We start from the raw sequence: 13745 nt of genomic DNA on the forward strand, positions 1-13745 counted from the left end.
ACCGGGGGGGGGGGGGGGGCACGGTACCGGGAGCACCGGGGGGCTCAGGGCTGGGTTCGCAATGGGGGGGTCCCCACAAGCGCTGCACCCCCGGGTTAAAGGTGGAGGGAGGTGGGGGGGGGGGGGCGGAACACCCAGAACCCAACCGGGGCCGCGGTCCCTTTAAATGGCGGCGCGTCCCCGCGGCGGAGGGGGCGGTGGCGGCCGCTGACATCACGCGGGGCCGGGAGCACCTGCGCGACACCGGGACCGGCACCGGGAGCGCGGCCGGGCGGGCACCGGGGCTGCCCCCCCCCCCCCCCCGCACCCTTCCGTAGGTACGTACCGGGGCTCCCCCCCCCCTATAGATGCGCATCGGGCTGCCCCCCGCACCCCATAGGGAGGTACCGGGGTCCCCCCCGCTCTATAGGTACGCACCGGGGCTGCCCCCCCCCCCCCGTAGGTCCGCCCTGGACGGGGCACGGAGCCCCCCCCCCCCAACGGCTGTACCGGGGCCCACGTCCCGGTGACCGGAGGCAGCACCACGGGGCCCCCCCCGCGCTGTCGCGCTCGGGGCCGGGATATCCCCCCCCCCCTCCCCCCCCCATTCCCTTTGGGACCGCACCAACCCCCCCCCCCCCCGTCCACAACCGGTACCGGGCCCTGCGCCCGCGTGACGTCAGCGGGGATCCCGGGGGTCGGGCTGCGTTTGGGGGTGGGGGTGGGGGGGGGGTCAGAGCGGGGGGAATCCCCCCCTCCCCCACGTGGGCGCTTGGCTCCACCCCCCCTCCCCCCTTCCCCTCCCCCCCCCCCCCCCCCCCCTTTCCCGGTGACGCGCGCGCCGCTCCCGGTGACGCGATCGCGGCGGCGGTGACGTGCGCCGGGGGGGGGGGGGAGGGGAGGGGAGGAGGGGGGGGGGGGGCGGAGCTGGGGCCGCCGCTTCCTGCCCTGCGCCGCCGCCGCCGCCGCCGCCCGGGCCCGGCCCGGTCCGTGCGGAGGGCCCGAGCCATGAGCAACGCCTGAGCCGGGCCCGGGGCGGGGGCACGGGCACGGGAACGGCACCGGTAACGGCACCGGGAGCGCGCGGCCGCGGCTGTTAACGGGGGGGGGGAAGCGGTTGCGGGCCCGTGCGGGAGGGGTGGGGGAGGGGAGGGATCCCCTCCCCCCTGCGCCGCCTGCGGTGACCGGTAAAACACCCCCCTGCCCCCCCCCATCGTTACCGGCACTCGGTGCCCTCCCCCCCCATCCCGCACGTAAAGGGAGTCCCCGTGCCCCTCCCCCCGCCCGGTTCCGCCCCCCCCCCTTTGCGGAGGGGGGGGGAGGGGGGGGGCTCCTCCATCCCAACGGGACCCGGTTTTGGGGGGGTCCTTGCATAGGGGACGGGGGCGTCCCCGCCGTTGGCAAAGGGGGGGTTCCCGGTGCCGGCCCCCACATCCCCCCCTGCAGGAAGCGGCCGGGAAGTGCCCGGTTCGAGGCCCCGGTGCCGGCGGCTCCTTGGGCCGGGGCCGTCCTTCGGAACCGGGGTCGTGTCCGGGCCCCGGTGCTGCCGGCTCCATGGCACCGGGCTCGGTGGGGACCCGGCTCCGTGGCCCGGCTCCGGTCGCTCCCCGTGGCCCGGTTTGCGGCTCCATTCCCGGTCACGTGCCGGTGCCGGGGGGGGGGGAACCGGGCCCCCCCATCCCATCCCGTCCATCCCATCCCGTCCATCCCATCCCACCTGCACCCAGCGCATCCCATTCCCCCCGCTCTGACCCCCAGCCCGGTGCTGCCCCGGTGCCCCCCCCCCGGCAGCGCCGTCACCACCCATACGGGTTCCTCCGGTGCCTGCATCACCGGGGCCCTGCAGCGGGGCCGGGTGTGATGAAATCCCTGTGGCCGCCATGGGCCATCGGGGCCGCACCGGGGCTCCCATCTCCTCCGCTGCCCCATGGCACCCACTTGTGGGGCGCAGCCGGGTCCCGTCCCCATCGCTCGGTGCTGGGGGGGGGGGGGGGGGGCTCAAAGCTGCTCCCCCCCGGTGAAGGTCGCTGAGGATCCGGCTGCGGCCGTGACCCCCGATGGGGGGCAGAGCTCGGGGTTGGGGGGCACCGGCTCTCACCGGCGATGCCCCCGGGGCCCTGGCACGGAGCTCATCCCGCGCCGCCGTCGCCTCTCGTCCCCTCTGCAGCCATGAAGCGAACTCCCCCTTGGGCTTCACCTCCGCTGCCTCGGGACCCAAAGCGGCCTCTGCCTCCGGGGACGGCCCCTTCGGCCCCGGCTCCGCGCTCGGCTTCTCCCCACAAGGGAAAAGTAAGTGTCCCCATAGGGGTTACTGTGTCCCCATAGGGGTTACTGTGTCCCCATAGGGGTTACTGTGTCCCCATAGGGGTTACTGTGTCCCCATAGGGGTTACTGTGTCCCCATAGGGGTTACTGTGTCCCCATAGGGGCTATGGTGTCCCCATAGGGGTTACTGTGTCCCTATAGGGGTTACTGTGTCCCCATAGGGGTTACTGTGTCCCCATAGGGGCTATGGTGTCCCCATAGGGGTTACTGTGTCCCCATAGGGGTTACTGTGTCCCCATAGGGGTTACTGTGTCTCCATAGGGGTTACTGTGTCCCCATAGGGGCTATGGTGTCCCCATAGGGGTTACTGTGTCCCCATAGGGGCTATGGTGTCCCTATAGGGTTACTGTGTCCCCATAGGGGTTACTGTGTCCCCATAGGGGTTACTGTGTCCCCATAGGGGCCATGGTGTCCCCATAGGGGCTATTGTGTCCCCATAGGGGCCATGGTGTCCCCATAGGGGTTACTGTGTCCCCATAGGGGTTACTGTGTCCCCATAGGGGCCATGGTGTTCCCATAGGGCTGTGGTGTCCCCATAGGGCTGTGGTGTCCCCATAGGGCCATGGTGTCCCCATAGGGGCTATGGTGTCCCCATAGGGGCTATTGTGTCCCTATAGGGGCCATGGTGTCCCCATAGGGGTTACTGTGTGCCCATAGGGGTTATTGTGTCCCCATAGGAGCCATGGTGTCCCTATACGGGTATTGTGTCCCCATAGGGCTATTGTGTCCCCATAGGGGCTGTTGTGTCCTCATAGGGGTCATGGTGTCCTCATAGGGGCCATGGTGCCCTATAGGTGTTATTGCATCCCCATACAGGCCAAAGAGTCCCCATAGGGCTGTGGTGTCCCCATAGGAGCCATGGTGTCCCTGTAGGTGTTATCGCATCCCCACTGGGGCCGTGGTGTCCCCCTCGGGCTGGAACCGCTGGATTTACCCCATCAGCTGATTCCAAGCATCCGGTTAATCCGCGGCATCCGGAGCCGGTCCCGGCGCGCGGGGAGCCGTGGCCGCGGGCAGCGGTCGCGGCAGCAGCCCCCTCGAACATCGGCTCCGTGTCTCCCTGCCAGGTCTCAACGGGGGCATGAACCTCAATGGCTTCTCCACCGTCTCGCACCCCAGCACTTCAGGGCCCTGGCCCCCAGCTCGCCGCCCGCGGGCGCGCAGCCCCTGCGCCCCTACGACTGCCTATGGACTACGGCCCCTACCCCGGCCCCGGCGCCGGCGGCCTCAAGGACGGGCGCTCCTCCACGCCGCCGCTCTTCCCCCTCAACGGCACCGAGCCCCGGTCCCCGGGCCACGGCACCAACCTGCGCCCGCCCGCCCAGGAGCTGTGGGGCAACGGCAGCGCCGGCGCTATGGGGCTCAACTTCGACTCGCAGGAGCTCTACGACTCCTTCCACGAGCAGAGCTTCGAGCTGATGCCCAACGGGCCCGCCGGGTTCTATGGGGCAGCTCAACCCTTCGCGGAGGAGCCGGGGACCGGGGATGGAGGCGGCGATGCCACCGCCACCACCGCCAAGGACATCCCGGCCGCGCTGGCGGAGAACGGCGGCGGGCTCGTGGGCAGCATGGAGCTGGAGGAGGCGCAGCCGGGTAGGTCCCGGTGCTGCGGGCGCTGTGGGGCTGGCCCCATCCCCATCGCTCGCTGTGGGGCTGGCCCCATCCCCATCGCTCGCTGTGGGGCTGGCCCCATCCCCATCGCTCGCTGTGGGGTGCGCGACGTCTCCATCCTTCCCTTTAGACCTGAAGATGTGCGGCTACAACGGGGCTGCCCCCGGCGCGGGGGGGCCGGGGCTGGGGGCCGCGTCTCCCCTCGCCCCCCCCTTGGAGGATGCCCCCATCCTCAGCGAGGACCCCCTGGAGCCCTTCGGGCCGCTGGGCGCAGGTAGGGAAGGGGAGGGCCGGGGGGGGGGCCACGACGGGGCGGGCGCTCAGCGCCCGACTTCCGCGCCTCGGCCATTTTGGGCTCCGCTTCCAGCGCTCGGAGGCGGGGCCGGGGGCTCCCGAGCCCTTTTAACCCCTCCGGTGCCGGTCCCCTTTGTGGGGGGGGGGGGGGGGGATGTGGGTCTGTGCCCGCCCCCCAACCTCAGCCCCCATCCCTGCTGCTTCCCCCCCCCCCCCCCCAGACCCCGGCGCCGGGGATCTCTATGCCATGGATGCTGCGCAGCTCGTGAGCGACAAATCCCCCCTCGGGGACCCCCCCGACCTGCACGATGGCCCCTTCAGCCTCCTGCCCCCCCCGCTGCTGGCCGGGCCCGGCTCGCCCGCCCTGCACGGTACGAGCCCCACAGCGGGGCTATGGGGACAGCGTGGGGATGCGCTCTGGGTACCACCCCCCTTGTAGCAGCATTGGTGGGGGGGGGGGGTGGTCTCTGGGGCAGGGCAGGCGGTGAGCTCCCTGCCCTTGGCCCCATAGAGAGCAGCGTGGACCTGAACAGCAGCAGCCACGTGGGGCTGGGGGAGTCGGGGTCCCTGGAGCTGGACCCCCCCGGGGGGTCCCCGGCCCCATCCGAGGAGGAGGAGGAGGAGGAGGAGGAAGGCGCCGACAGCAGCCCCGAGGCTCCATCCGCAGCGGGGGCCGCGGCGCTGAGCTCCTCAGCACCAGGTAGGTCCGGACCCCCCCCCCCCCCCCCCTCTCCTCCCCATCACCCCCACTATGAGCCCCCCAAGCACCAAGCCCAGCGCCCGTCCCCTGCCCCACAGGCGATGCCCCGCGCCGCCGCATTGCCACGCAGGAGGAGGTGCGCTTCCCCTGCAGCACGGGTACGTGTGTGTGTGTGTGTGTGTGTGTTGTGTCCCCTCCTGCCCCACGGCTGCCCCACGGCTGCCCCACGGCTGCCCCATAGCACGGGGCTGACGCTGCCTGCGCGCAGGTGGAGGCGCGAGGTGCGCATCAAGAAGGGGAACCACCGCTGGCAGGGGGAGACGTGGTACTACGGCCCCTGCGGGAAGAGGATGAAGCAGTTCCCGGAGGTGATCAAGGTACTGGGGGCAGCCCGGAGCCCCCGGCCCCTGAGCCCCCCCCAGCCCCACACCCCATCGCTGCCTTCATCCCCCTCCTCCTCCTCCTCCGCAGTACCTGAGCAGGAACGTGGTGCAGGACGTGCGCCGCGAGCACTTCAGCTTCAGCCCCCGGATGCCCGTGGGGGACTTCTATGAGGAGCGGGAGACGCCGGAGGTGGGGATGGGGGCGCCCCCCCACCATGACCCCCCCATGTGTCCCCCTCATGACCCCCCTGCCCCCCATGCCCCCCCATCCCCCTCCCTTCCCCCCCATGCCCCCTCCATGCCCCCCCTTCCCCCCCATGTCCCCCCAATGCCCCCCCATTCCCCCCTCCCCCCATGCCCCCCATCCACCCCCATGTCCTCCCTATATCCCCCCCCTTCCCCCCCATCTTCCCCCCCATGCCCCCCCCTTTCCCCCCATGCCCCCCATGTCGCCCCCCATGTCTCTCCCCACACCCCCCCATGCCCCACCTTCCCCCCCCATCCCCCCCACATGCCCCCACCTTCCCCCTCCATGCCCCCCTTCTGCCCCCATGTCCTCCCCATATCCCCCCCAAGACCCCCCCATGTCCCCCCCACTTCCCCCCCCACTTCCCCCCATGTCCCCCTTTCCCCCCATGCCCCCCATGTCGCCCCCATGCCCCCCCATCCCCCCCACATGCCCCCACCTTCCCCCCCCATGCCCCCCCATGCCCCCCTTCTGCCCCCATGTTCCCCCCATATCCCCCCAAGACCCCCCCATGCCCCCCCCATGCCCCCATGCCCCCCCATGTACCCCCGCATACCCCCCCAACCCCCATGCCCCCCCATCCCCCCCACATGCCCCCACCTTCCCCCCCCATGCCCCCCCATGCCCCCCTTCTGCCCCCATGTCCCCCCATATCCCCCCCAAGACCCCCCCATGCCCCCCCCATGCCCCCCCATGTACCCCCGCATACCCCCCCAACCCCCATGCCCCCCCATCCCCCCCACATCCCCCCCCATCCCCCCCCCCCCCGCTGACCCCGCATCCCTGCTCAGGGCCCGCAATGGGTGAAGCTGAGCCCCGAGGAGATCCCGGCCCGCATCCAGGCCATCACCGGCAAGCGCGGGCGGCCCCGCAACGCCGAGAAGCCCAAGGCCAAGGAGGCGCCGGGGGCCAAGCGCGGCCGGGGCCGCCCCCCCAAGGCGCGGATGCTGGAGCTGCTCAGCAAGACGGACGCGCGGCTGCTCAGGAGGCTCGAGGCCCAGGGTACGGCCCCGTGGTGCTGGACGGGGCGGGGGGGGGGCACGAAGGGGACCCGGCCGTGGGGCCCCGGCTCCATCCCTCTCTGCTCCCGTAGAGGTGCTGAGCGAGGAGGAGAAGCTGAAAATGAGCAAGATCAAGAAGAAGATGAGGAGGAAGGTGCGGGGGGGATGCGGGGGGTGGGGGGGTGGGGGGGATTTGGTTTGGGGGGGGGGGCCCCATTGGGTTCTTGAGCTGGGTTTGGTCCCTTCCAGGCTAAGAACAAGCAGAAGCAGGAAGCCAAAGCGCCCAGGGCGAAGGAGGCCAAGAAGAAGTGCAAGGTGAGCGCGGGGGGGGGAGCGGCAGGGAGAGGGGAGGGATGGAGCTGTTCCCCCCCCATGCATCCCCCCCCCCATGCATTCCCCCCCCTCCATGCATTTTCCCCCCCATCCACGCATCCCCCCCTCCATGCATCCCCCCCTCCATGCATTCCCCCACTCCATGCATCCCCCTCTCCATGCATCCCCCTCTCCATGCATCCCCTCCCCATGCATCCCCCCCCCCATGCATCCCCCCCCCCCATGCACCCCCCCCCCCCATGCATCCCCCCCTCCGGCTCCTTAGGCAAGGAGAAGAAGGGCAAAGCGGAGAAGGGCAAAGACAAAGCCCGTCCCAAGGAGAAGAAGGGAAAGGCGCTCGCAGGGCAGAGCAGGGGCTGGCGGCCCAGCGGCGCCGGGAGCAGCGGCAGCGGCACCAGCTCCTGCTGGAGGAGATGAAGAAGCCGACGGAGGACATGTGCCTCGGGGACCACCAGGTACCGGCCATGGGGACGGCGCCGGGGCAGCGGTGCTGCCATCGCCCTGCGCCGGTGCCTCTGACCGCCCCATCCCGGTCCCGCAGCCGCTGCCGGCGCTGTCGCGCATCCCGGGGCTGGTGCTGCCGGGCGCTGCCTTTTCGCGGTGCCTGGCGGTGGTGGAGTTCCTGCAGAGCTACGGGCGCGTGCTGGGGCTGGAGCCCGGCCGGGACGTGCCGAGCCTGAGCGCGCTGCAGGAGGGGCTGCTGGGGCTGGGCGACAGCGCGGGGCGGCTGCAGGACCTGCTCGTGAGGCTGCTGCGCGCCGCGCTCGGCGACCCGGGCCTGCCCCAGTACTGCCAGGTGAGGGAGACGTGGGCCCCATCCCATCCCCATCCCATCCCCATCCATCCCCATCCCCATCCATCCCATCCCATCCCCATCCATCCCCATCCATCCCCATCCCATCCCCATCCCATCCCATCCCCATCCTCATCCATCCCATCCCATCCCCCTCCATCCCCATCTATCCCATCCCATCCCCATCTATCCCATCCCATCCCCATCCCCATCCATCCCATCCCCATCCCATCCCCATCCATCCCATCCCCATCCATCCCATCCCCATCCATCCCATCCCCATCCCCATCCCCATCCCATCCCCATCCATCCCCATCCATCCCATCTCCATCCCATCCCCATCCCCGTCCCATCCCCATCCCATCCCCATCCCATCCCATCCCTGCCCTGATCCCCTCCCCATCCCATTGCATCCCTGCCCAGTACTGCCAAGTGAGGGAGACATGGTCCTCATCCCATCCCATCCTCATCCAATCCCATCCCATCCCCATCCCATTTCATCCCATCCCATCCCTGCCCCAGTACTGCCGCGTGAGGGAGATGTGGTCCTCATCCCATCCCCATCCCATCCCATCCCTGCTCTGATCCCTTCCCCATCCCATCACATCCCTGCCCCAGTACTGCCAGGTGAGGAAGATGTGGTCCTCATCCTATCCCATCCCATCCCTGCCCGGATCCCATCCCCATCCCATCCCTGCCCCTGTACTGCCAGGTGAGGGGAGACATCGTCCCCATCCCAGCCCCATTCCCTGCCCTGATTCCAGCCCTGATCCCTGCCCCATCTGAACCCAGTCCCATTTCCTGCCTCAGTCCTGGCCCTGGTCCCAGCCCTGATCCCAGCTACAAGTCCTGCCCCAGACCCAATTCCAACCCCACTTCCTGCTCTGATTCCAGCCCCAGCCCTAATCCATGCCCCATTCCCTGCCCCATTCCTGACCCCGATCCTGCCCCTAATCCCTTTCTTGGCCCCAGCCCCAATCCCTGCCCCATTCCTGCTTCCATCCCACCCCTGACCCCAATCCCTACCCCATTCCTGACCCCGATCCCTGCCCCAATCACGGCCCTAATCCTGACCCCATTTCCACCCCTTGCCCTAGCCCTGATCCTTGCCCCATTCCCAGCCCCATTCCCGGCCAGGCTGGCTATCGGCGCCTGTGATGCCCTGGGTGCCGCAGGCTGGGGACAGGGATGCGCAGGCAGCCCTTGGGATGCTCCTGCCCCCCCCCTTCGGATCCCGTTTCTCCCATCCGTGGGGGGCCTGATCCCTCCCTTTGCTGCTCCCAGTCCCTGAAGATCCTGGGGGAGAAGGTGTCGGAGATCAGCCTGACCCGGGAGACCGTGTCCGAGATCCTGCGCTGCTTCCTGACGGCGCACGGGGCGGGCGAGGAGCTCTGCGAGGGGCTCAGGACCAAACCCTTCCAGGCGCTGCCGCCGGCCACCAAAGCCTCCATCCTGGCCTTCCTGGTGGATGAGCTCAACAGCAGCGCCCTCATCATCAGGTGGGGGTCGAGGAACCGGGGCTGGGGGGGGGGGGGGGGGCAGAGCTGATCCCGACCCCCCCCCCCCTTGGCCCCGGCCCCTTCCCAACGGCGTCTCCCTGCAGCGAGATCGACAAGAGCCTGGAGAGCATGGCCGGCTACCGCAAGAACAAGTGGATCATCGAGGGGCGGCTGCGCAGGTGGGTGCTGCTGGGGGGTCCCACTGCCGGTGCCCCATGGGTGCAGGGGGGCCTGCTGAGTGTGTCCCATTGATGGAGCAGGGGCTGCTGAGTGTGCCCCACTGATGGAGCAGGGGCTGCTGAGTGTGACCCATTGATGGAGCAGGGGCTGCTGTGTGTGCCCCATTGATGGAGCAGGGGCTGCTGAGTGCACCCCATTGATGGAGCAGGGGCTGCTGAGTGTGACCCATTGATGGAGCAGGGGCTGCTGAGTGTGCCCCATTGATGGAGCAGGGTCTGCTGAGTGCGCCCCATTGATGGAGCACATCCTGCTGAGTGTGTCCCATTGATGCAGTGTGTCCCACTGTGTGTGCCCCATTGATGCAGTGGGTCCTGCTGAGTGTGCCTCATTGATGCAGTGCGTCCTGCTGTGTGTGCCCCATTGATGGAGCACATCCTGCTGAGTGTGCCCCATTGAGAAACCGCATACTGCTGCCTGTGCCCCATCGATGCAGTGGGTCCTGCTGATTGTGCCCCATTGATGCAGTGGGGCCTGCTGCCTGTGCCCCATTGACAAACCTCATCCTGCTGCATGTGCCCCATTGACACAGGGGGTCCTGTTTGTGGCCTCTTCTTCTCCCCCTCCATGTCCCAGGGCTGGGGGGCTCAGAATGAATGTGGTGGAGCCAGGTCCCCAGTGGGGCAATGGGGCAGGCAATGAGATGGACAATGAGGCAGTGGGGCAGGCAGCGGGATGGGCAATGAGGCCATGGGGCAAGCAATTGGATGGGCAATGGGGCAGGCAGTGGGATGGGCAATGGGGCAATGGGGCAGGCAATGGGATGGGCAATGGGGCAATGGGGCAGGCAGTGAGCCCCGTGCTGTGTGGGGCAGGCTCAAGGTGGCCCTGGCCAAGAGGACCGGGCGCCCGGAGTCGGAGATCACGGGGCTGGAGGCCGGGCGGCGCCGGCGCAGCTCCCGCCTCACCGAGGACCCGGCGCTGGACCTGGACGAGGAGGAGGAGGAGGAGAACCGGGGCCGCCGCTGCCGCAGGGAGGACGAGGTGGGTGCCCCGTGGGGCGCGGCCGTGGGGCGGATATGGGGCGGACATGGGGCTGGGGCTCCATCGCTGCTCCCTCACTGCTCCCATCCTGCCCCCAGCTCGACACCTCCGGCTCCAGCATCCCCGAGCTCGAGCGGCAGATCGAGAAGTTGGCCAAGGTGAGCGCGCTATGGGGCTGGGGGGGGGGGGGGGGGGTCCAGCCCCACCGTGGGGCTCCGTGGGGCCCATCCCCACGCTGCGCTCTCCCCATAGAGGCAAATGTTCTTCCGCAAGAAGCTGCTCCATTCCTCGCAGACGCTGCGGGCGGCGGCGCTGGGGCAGGACCGGTACCGGCGGCGCTACTGGGTCCTGCCCCACTTGGGTGGCATCTTCGTGGAGGGCGCGGAGGGTGAGTGTGGGGCAGGGATGCAGGGGAACCCCCCCCCCCCACCCCAACACATAGGGGGCTGGCTCCCAACGCCCCATCCATCTCCCCCCCTTGCAGCCGCAGAGCCGGAGCCCCCCGAGGAGAAGGTGCCCCCGGTGAAGCCGGAGCCGGTGCCGGTGCCCGTGGCCACCCGGGTGCCCCCCCCGGCGGCGCGGTCCCGTGGCCGGCCCCGCAAGAGCAAGGAGGAGCTGCCCCAGCACTGCGGGCCCCGGCCCCCCCCGCCCCTGCTCAATGGGGCGCTGGAGGAGCCGGTGGCCGTGGGGCAGAGCCAGCACGACCTCAGCCAGTCGGCGTTCCTGTCCTGGCTCAGCCAGACCCAGGCCTCCCTGCTCAAGGGCTCCGTGCTCACCCCCGACAGCAGCCCCGGCAAGGGGGACGCGGGGCTCCCGGTGCCCGAGGCCCCATCGGACCCCGCCGAGGAGGAGGAAGAGGAGGAAGAGGAGGAGGAAGAGGAGGGTGCCCTCGGGACAAGAGGGGGCCCTGGTTCCATGTCCTGCCCCGCACCCCCTGCGAGGACCGAGCCCCCCCCGCTGCCGCCTCCGGCGCACAGCCCAAGGGCACGGCCAGGCAGGTGCGTGCTGGGGGGAGCAGGATGGGGCCCCTGCCTGGCACGGGGGGCGCTGAGCCCAGGAACACCACGGGGGTCTGGGGCTGAGGAGTGGGGCTGTCCCCAGCCATCCCCTCCGCTCCCTCCATCCCCTTTTGACCCCCTCCATCCCTTTCTGCCCCCCTCCATCCCTTTCTCCCCCCCCATCCTCATCTGCCCCCCTCCATCCCCTTCTGCCCCTCTCCATCCCCTTCTGTCCCTCTCCATCCCCTTCTGCCTCCTCCATCCCCTTTTGACCCCCTCCATCCCCACCTGACCCCCTCCATCCCCACCAGCTCAACGGCCTCCCCACCGACGAGCCCACGGCTCCTTTGCTCGCTTCCACTCCGGTCCCCGCCGGCACCAGGACCCACGGCGCCTGCCCCAGGAGCCGGGGCAGCCTGGACCCCCCAGGGGGCAGCCCAAGCGCCGGGGGCGGCCCCCGACCAAGTTCTTCAAGCAGATGGAGCAGAAGTTGCTGACGCAGCAAACGGAGCAGCCGGTGCCCCCCGGTGAGACCGCGGTGCTGAGCGCTGCTGGGCGCTGTTGAGCAGTGCTGGGCGGTGCTGGGCGGTGCTGGGCGGTGCTGAGCGGTGCTGAGCGATGCTGGGCGGTGCTGGGCGCTGCTGGGCGGTGCTGAGCGATGCTGAGCGGTGCTGGGCGGTGCTGAGCGGTGCTGGGTGATGCTGGGCGCTGCTGAGCGCTGCCGTGCCCCCGCAGAGATGCAGAGTGGGTGGTGGTGGCTGCAGCACCCCGAGGAGCTGGAGGCCGTGGCGCGGGCGCTGCACCCGAGGGGCATCCGGGAGAAGGCGCTGCACAAGCACCTCACCAAGCACAAGGAGTTCCTGCGGGAGGTCTGCCTGCGCGCCAGCACCGGTACTGCCCGCGGCCGCCCCGGTCCGCGTCCGACCCGATCCTGCATCCCCTCCGATCCCGCATCCCCTCCGATCCCGCATCCCCTCCGATCCCGCATCCCCTCCGATCCCGCATCCCCTCCGATCCCACATCCCTTCCGATGTGACCCCATCCCCTTCTGTGCATCCCCAATCTCCTTCTATGCATTCTCCATCCCTTTCTATTCATTCCCCATCCCCTTCTCTATTACCCCCATCTCCTTCTGTGTCCCCAGTCTCCTTCTGTGCATTCCCCATTCCCTTCTGTTCATTCCCATCCCTTTCTATGCATTCCCCATCTCCTTCTATGTGACCCCCATCCCCTCCTATGTGACCCCTATCCCCTTCTATGCATCCCCCATCCCCTTCTGTGCATTCCCCATCCCCTTCTATGCATCCCCAATCTCCTTCTATGCATTCTCCATCCCTTTCTATTCATTCCCATCCCCTTCTCTGTTACCCCCATCTCCTTCTATGTGTCCCCAGTCTCGTTCTGTGCATTCCCCATCCCTTTTTATGCATTCCCCATCCCCTTCTATGTGACCCCATGCCCTTCTATGCATCCCCCTCCCCTTCTGTGCGTTCCCCCTCCCTTTCTGTGACCCACGTCCCCTTCTCTGCATTCTCCCCCTGCAGACCCCATCTTCCACCCGCGCCCCGAGGCGGCCGGAGCCGCCGTGTCTCAGGAAGCCCTGGCCCGGTGGTCGGTGATGGATCGAGCCTACGAGACCGACCTGGCCGTGCTGCAGTGGGTGGAGGAGCTGGAGCAGCGCGTGCTGATGGCCGACCTGCAGATCCGGGTGGGTGCCGGGGCGGCGCGGCGCGGTGCCTGCATCCCGGTACCCATCCTGACCCTCTCTTACCCCGCAGGGCTGGACGTGCCCCAGCCCCGACTCCACGCGGGAGGACCTGCGGTACTGCGAGCACAAAGTGGAGCCCTTGGAGGACATCACGGTGCGGAGCCGGCGGGACGGGATGCCGCTGCGCCGGGAGCGCACCAACCCGCTGGACCTGGCCGTGCTGCGCCTGGCGGCGCTGGAGCAGAACGTGGAGCGGCGCTACCTCAAGGAGCCGCTTTGGCCCCTGCACGAGGTGGTGGTGGAGAAAGCGGTGCTGAGCAGCGCCGAGGAGCTGAGCCTGGGCCCCACCGAGATGTGAGCCCCCCTTCTCCTGCCGCGGGATGCGAATGGATCCCTCCCCTCCATCGATCCCCGTTGATCCCTGCTGCTCCCATCGCAGAGCCTACGAGATCACGCCGCGCGTCCGGACGTGGCGGCAGACGCTGGAGCGGTGCCGCAGCGCAGCCCAGGTCTCCCTCTGCATCCACCAGCTCGAGAAGTCCATTGCCTGGGAGAAGTCGGTCAACAGAGTGGTGAGGACCAGGGCCGGAGCGGCTGGGCATGGCGGTGGTGGTGGGGCCGTGGTTGAGCCGCGCTCCCCACAGACCTGCCTCA

General features: G+C 69.6%; 1 protein-coding gene across 1 annotated transcript in view; it reads left to right on the forward strand.

The window, feature by feature from the left end:
* The first annotated feature begins 2036 nt into the window (after window positions 1–2036).
* LOC136003654 (bromodomain adjacent to zinc finger domain protein 2A-like) overlaps window positions 2037–13745 on the forward strand; it is an 11999-nt gene continuing 290 nt past the window's right edge. The window contains 30 exon segments of the mRNA XM_065659462.1: window positions 2037–2268; window positions 3371–3430; window positions 3433–3492; window positions 3495–3896; window positions 4045–4188; window positions 4430–4579; window positions 4720–4908; window positions 5007–5048; window positions 5051–5066; window positions 5177–5285; window positions 5380–5481; window positions 6330–6540; window positions 6632–6693; window positions 6789–6860; window positions 7143–7194; window positions 7197–7327; window positions 7414–7668; window positions 8950–9164; window positions 9269–9343; window positions 10217–10385; window positions 10484–10543; window positions 10638–10773; window positions 10870–11237; window positions 11240–11383; window positions 11695–11811; window positions 11814–11910; window positions 12119–12274; window positions 12928–13091; window positions 13162–13445; window positions 13531–13739. Coding sequence (XP_065515534.1) covers window positions 2037–2268; window positions 3371–3430; window positions 3433–3492; window positions 3495–3896; window positions 4045–4188; window positions 4430–4579; window positions 4720–4908; window positions 5007–5048; window positions 5051–5066; window positions 5177–5285; window positions 5380–5481; window positions 6330–6540; window positions 6632–6693; window positions 6789–6860; window positions 7143–7194; window positions 7197–7327; window positions 7414–7668; window positions 8950–9164; window positions 9269–9343; window positions 10217–10385; window positions 10484–10543; window positions 10638–10773; window positions 10870–11237; window positions 11240–11383; window positions 11695–11811; window positions 11814–11910; window positions 12119–12274; window positions 12928–13091; window positions 13162–13445; window positions 13531–13739 — 4483 coding nt within the window.

Source organism: Lathamus discolor, chromosome 23 (assembly GCF_037157495.1).
Source record: "Lathamus discolor isolate bLatDis1 chromosome 23, bLatDis1.hap1, whole genome shotgun sequence".
NCBI classification, from domain to species: Eukaryota; Metazoa; Chordata; class Aves; order Psittaciformes; family Psittacidae; genus Lathamus; species Lathamus discolor.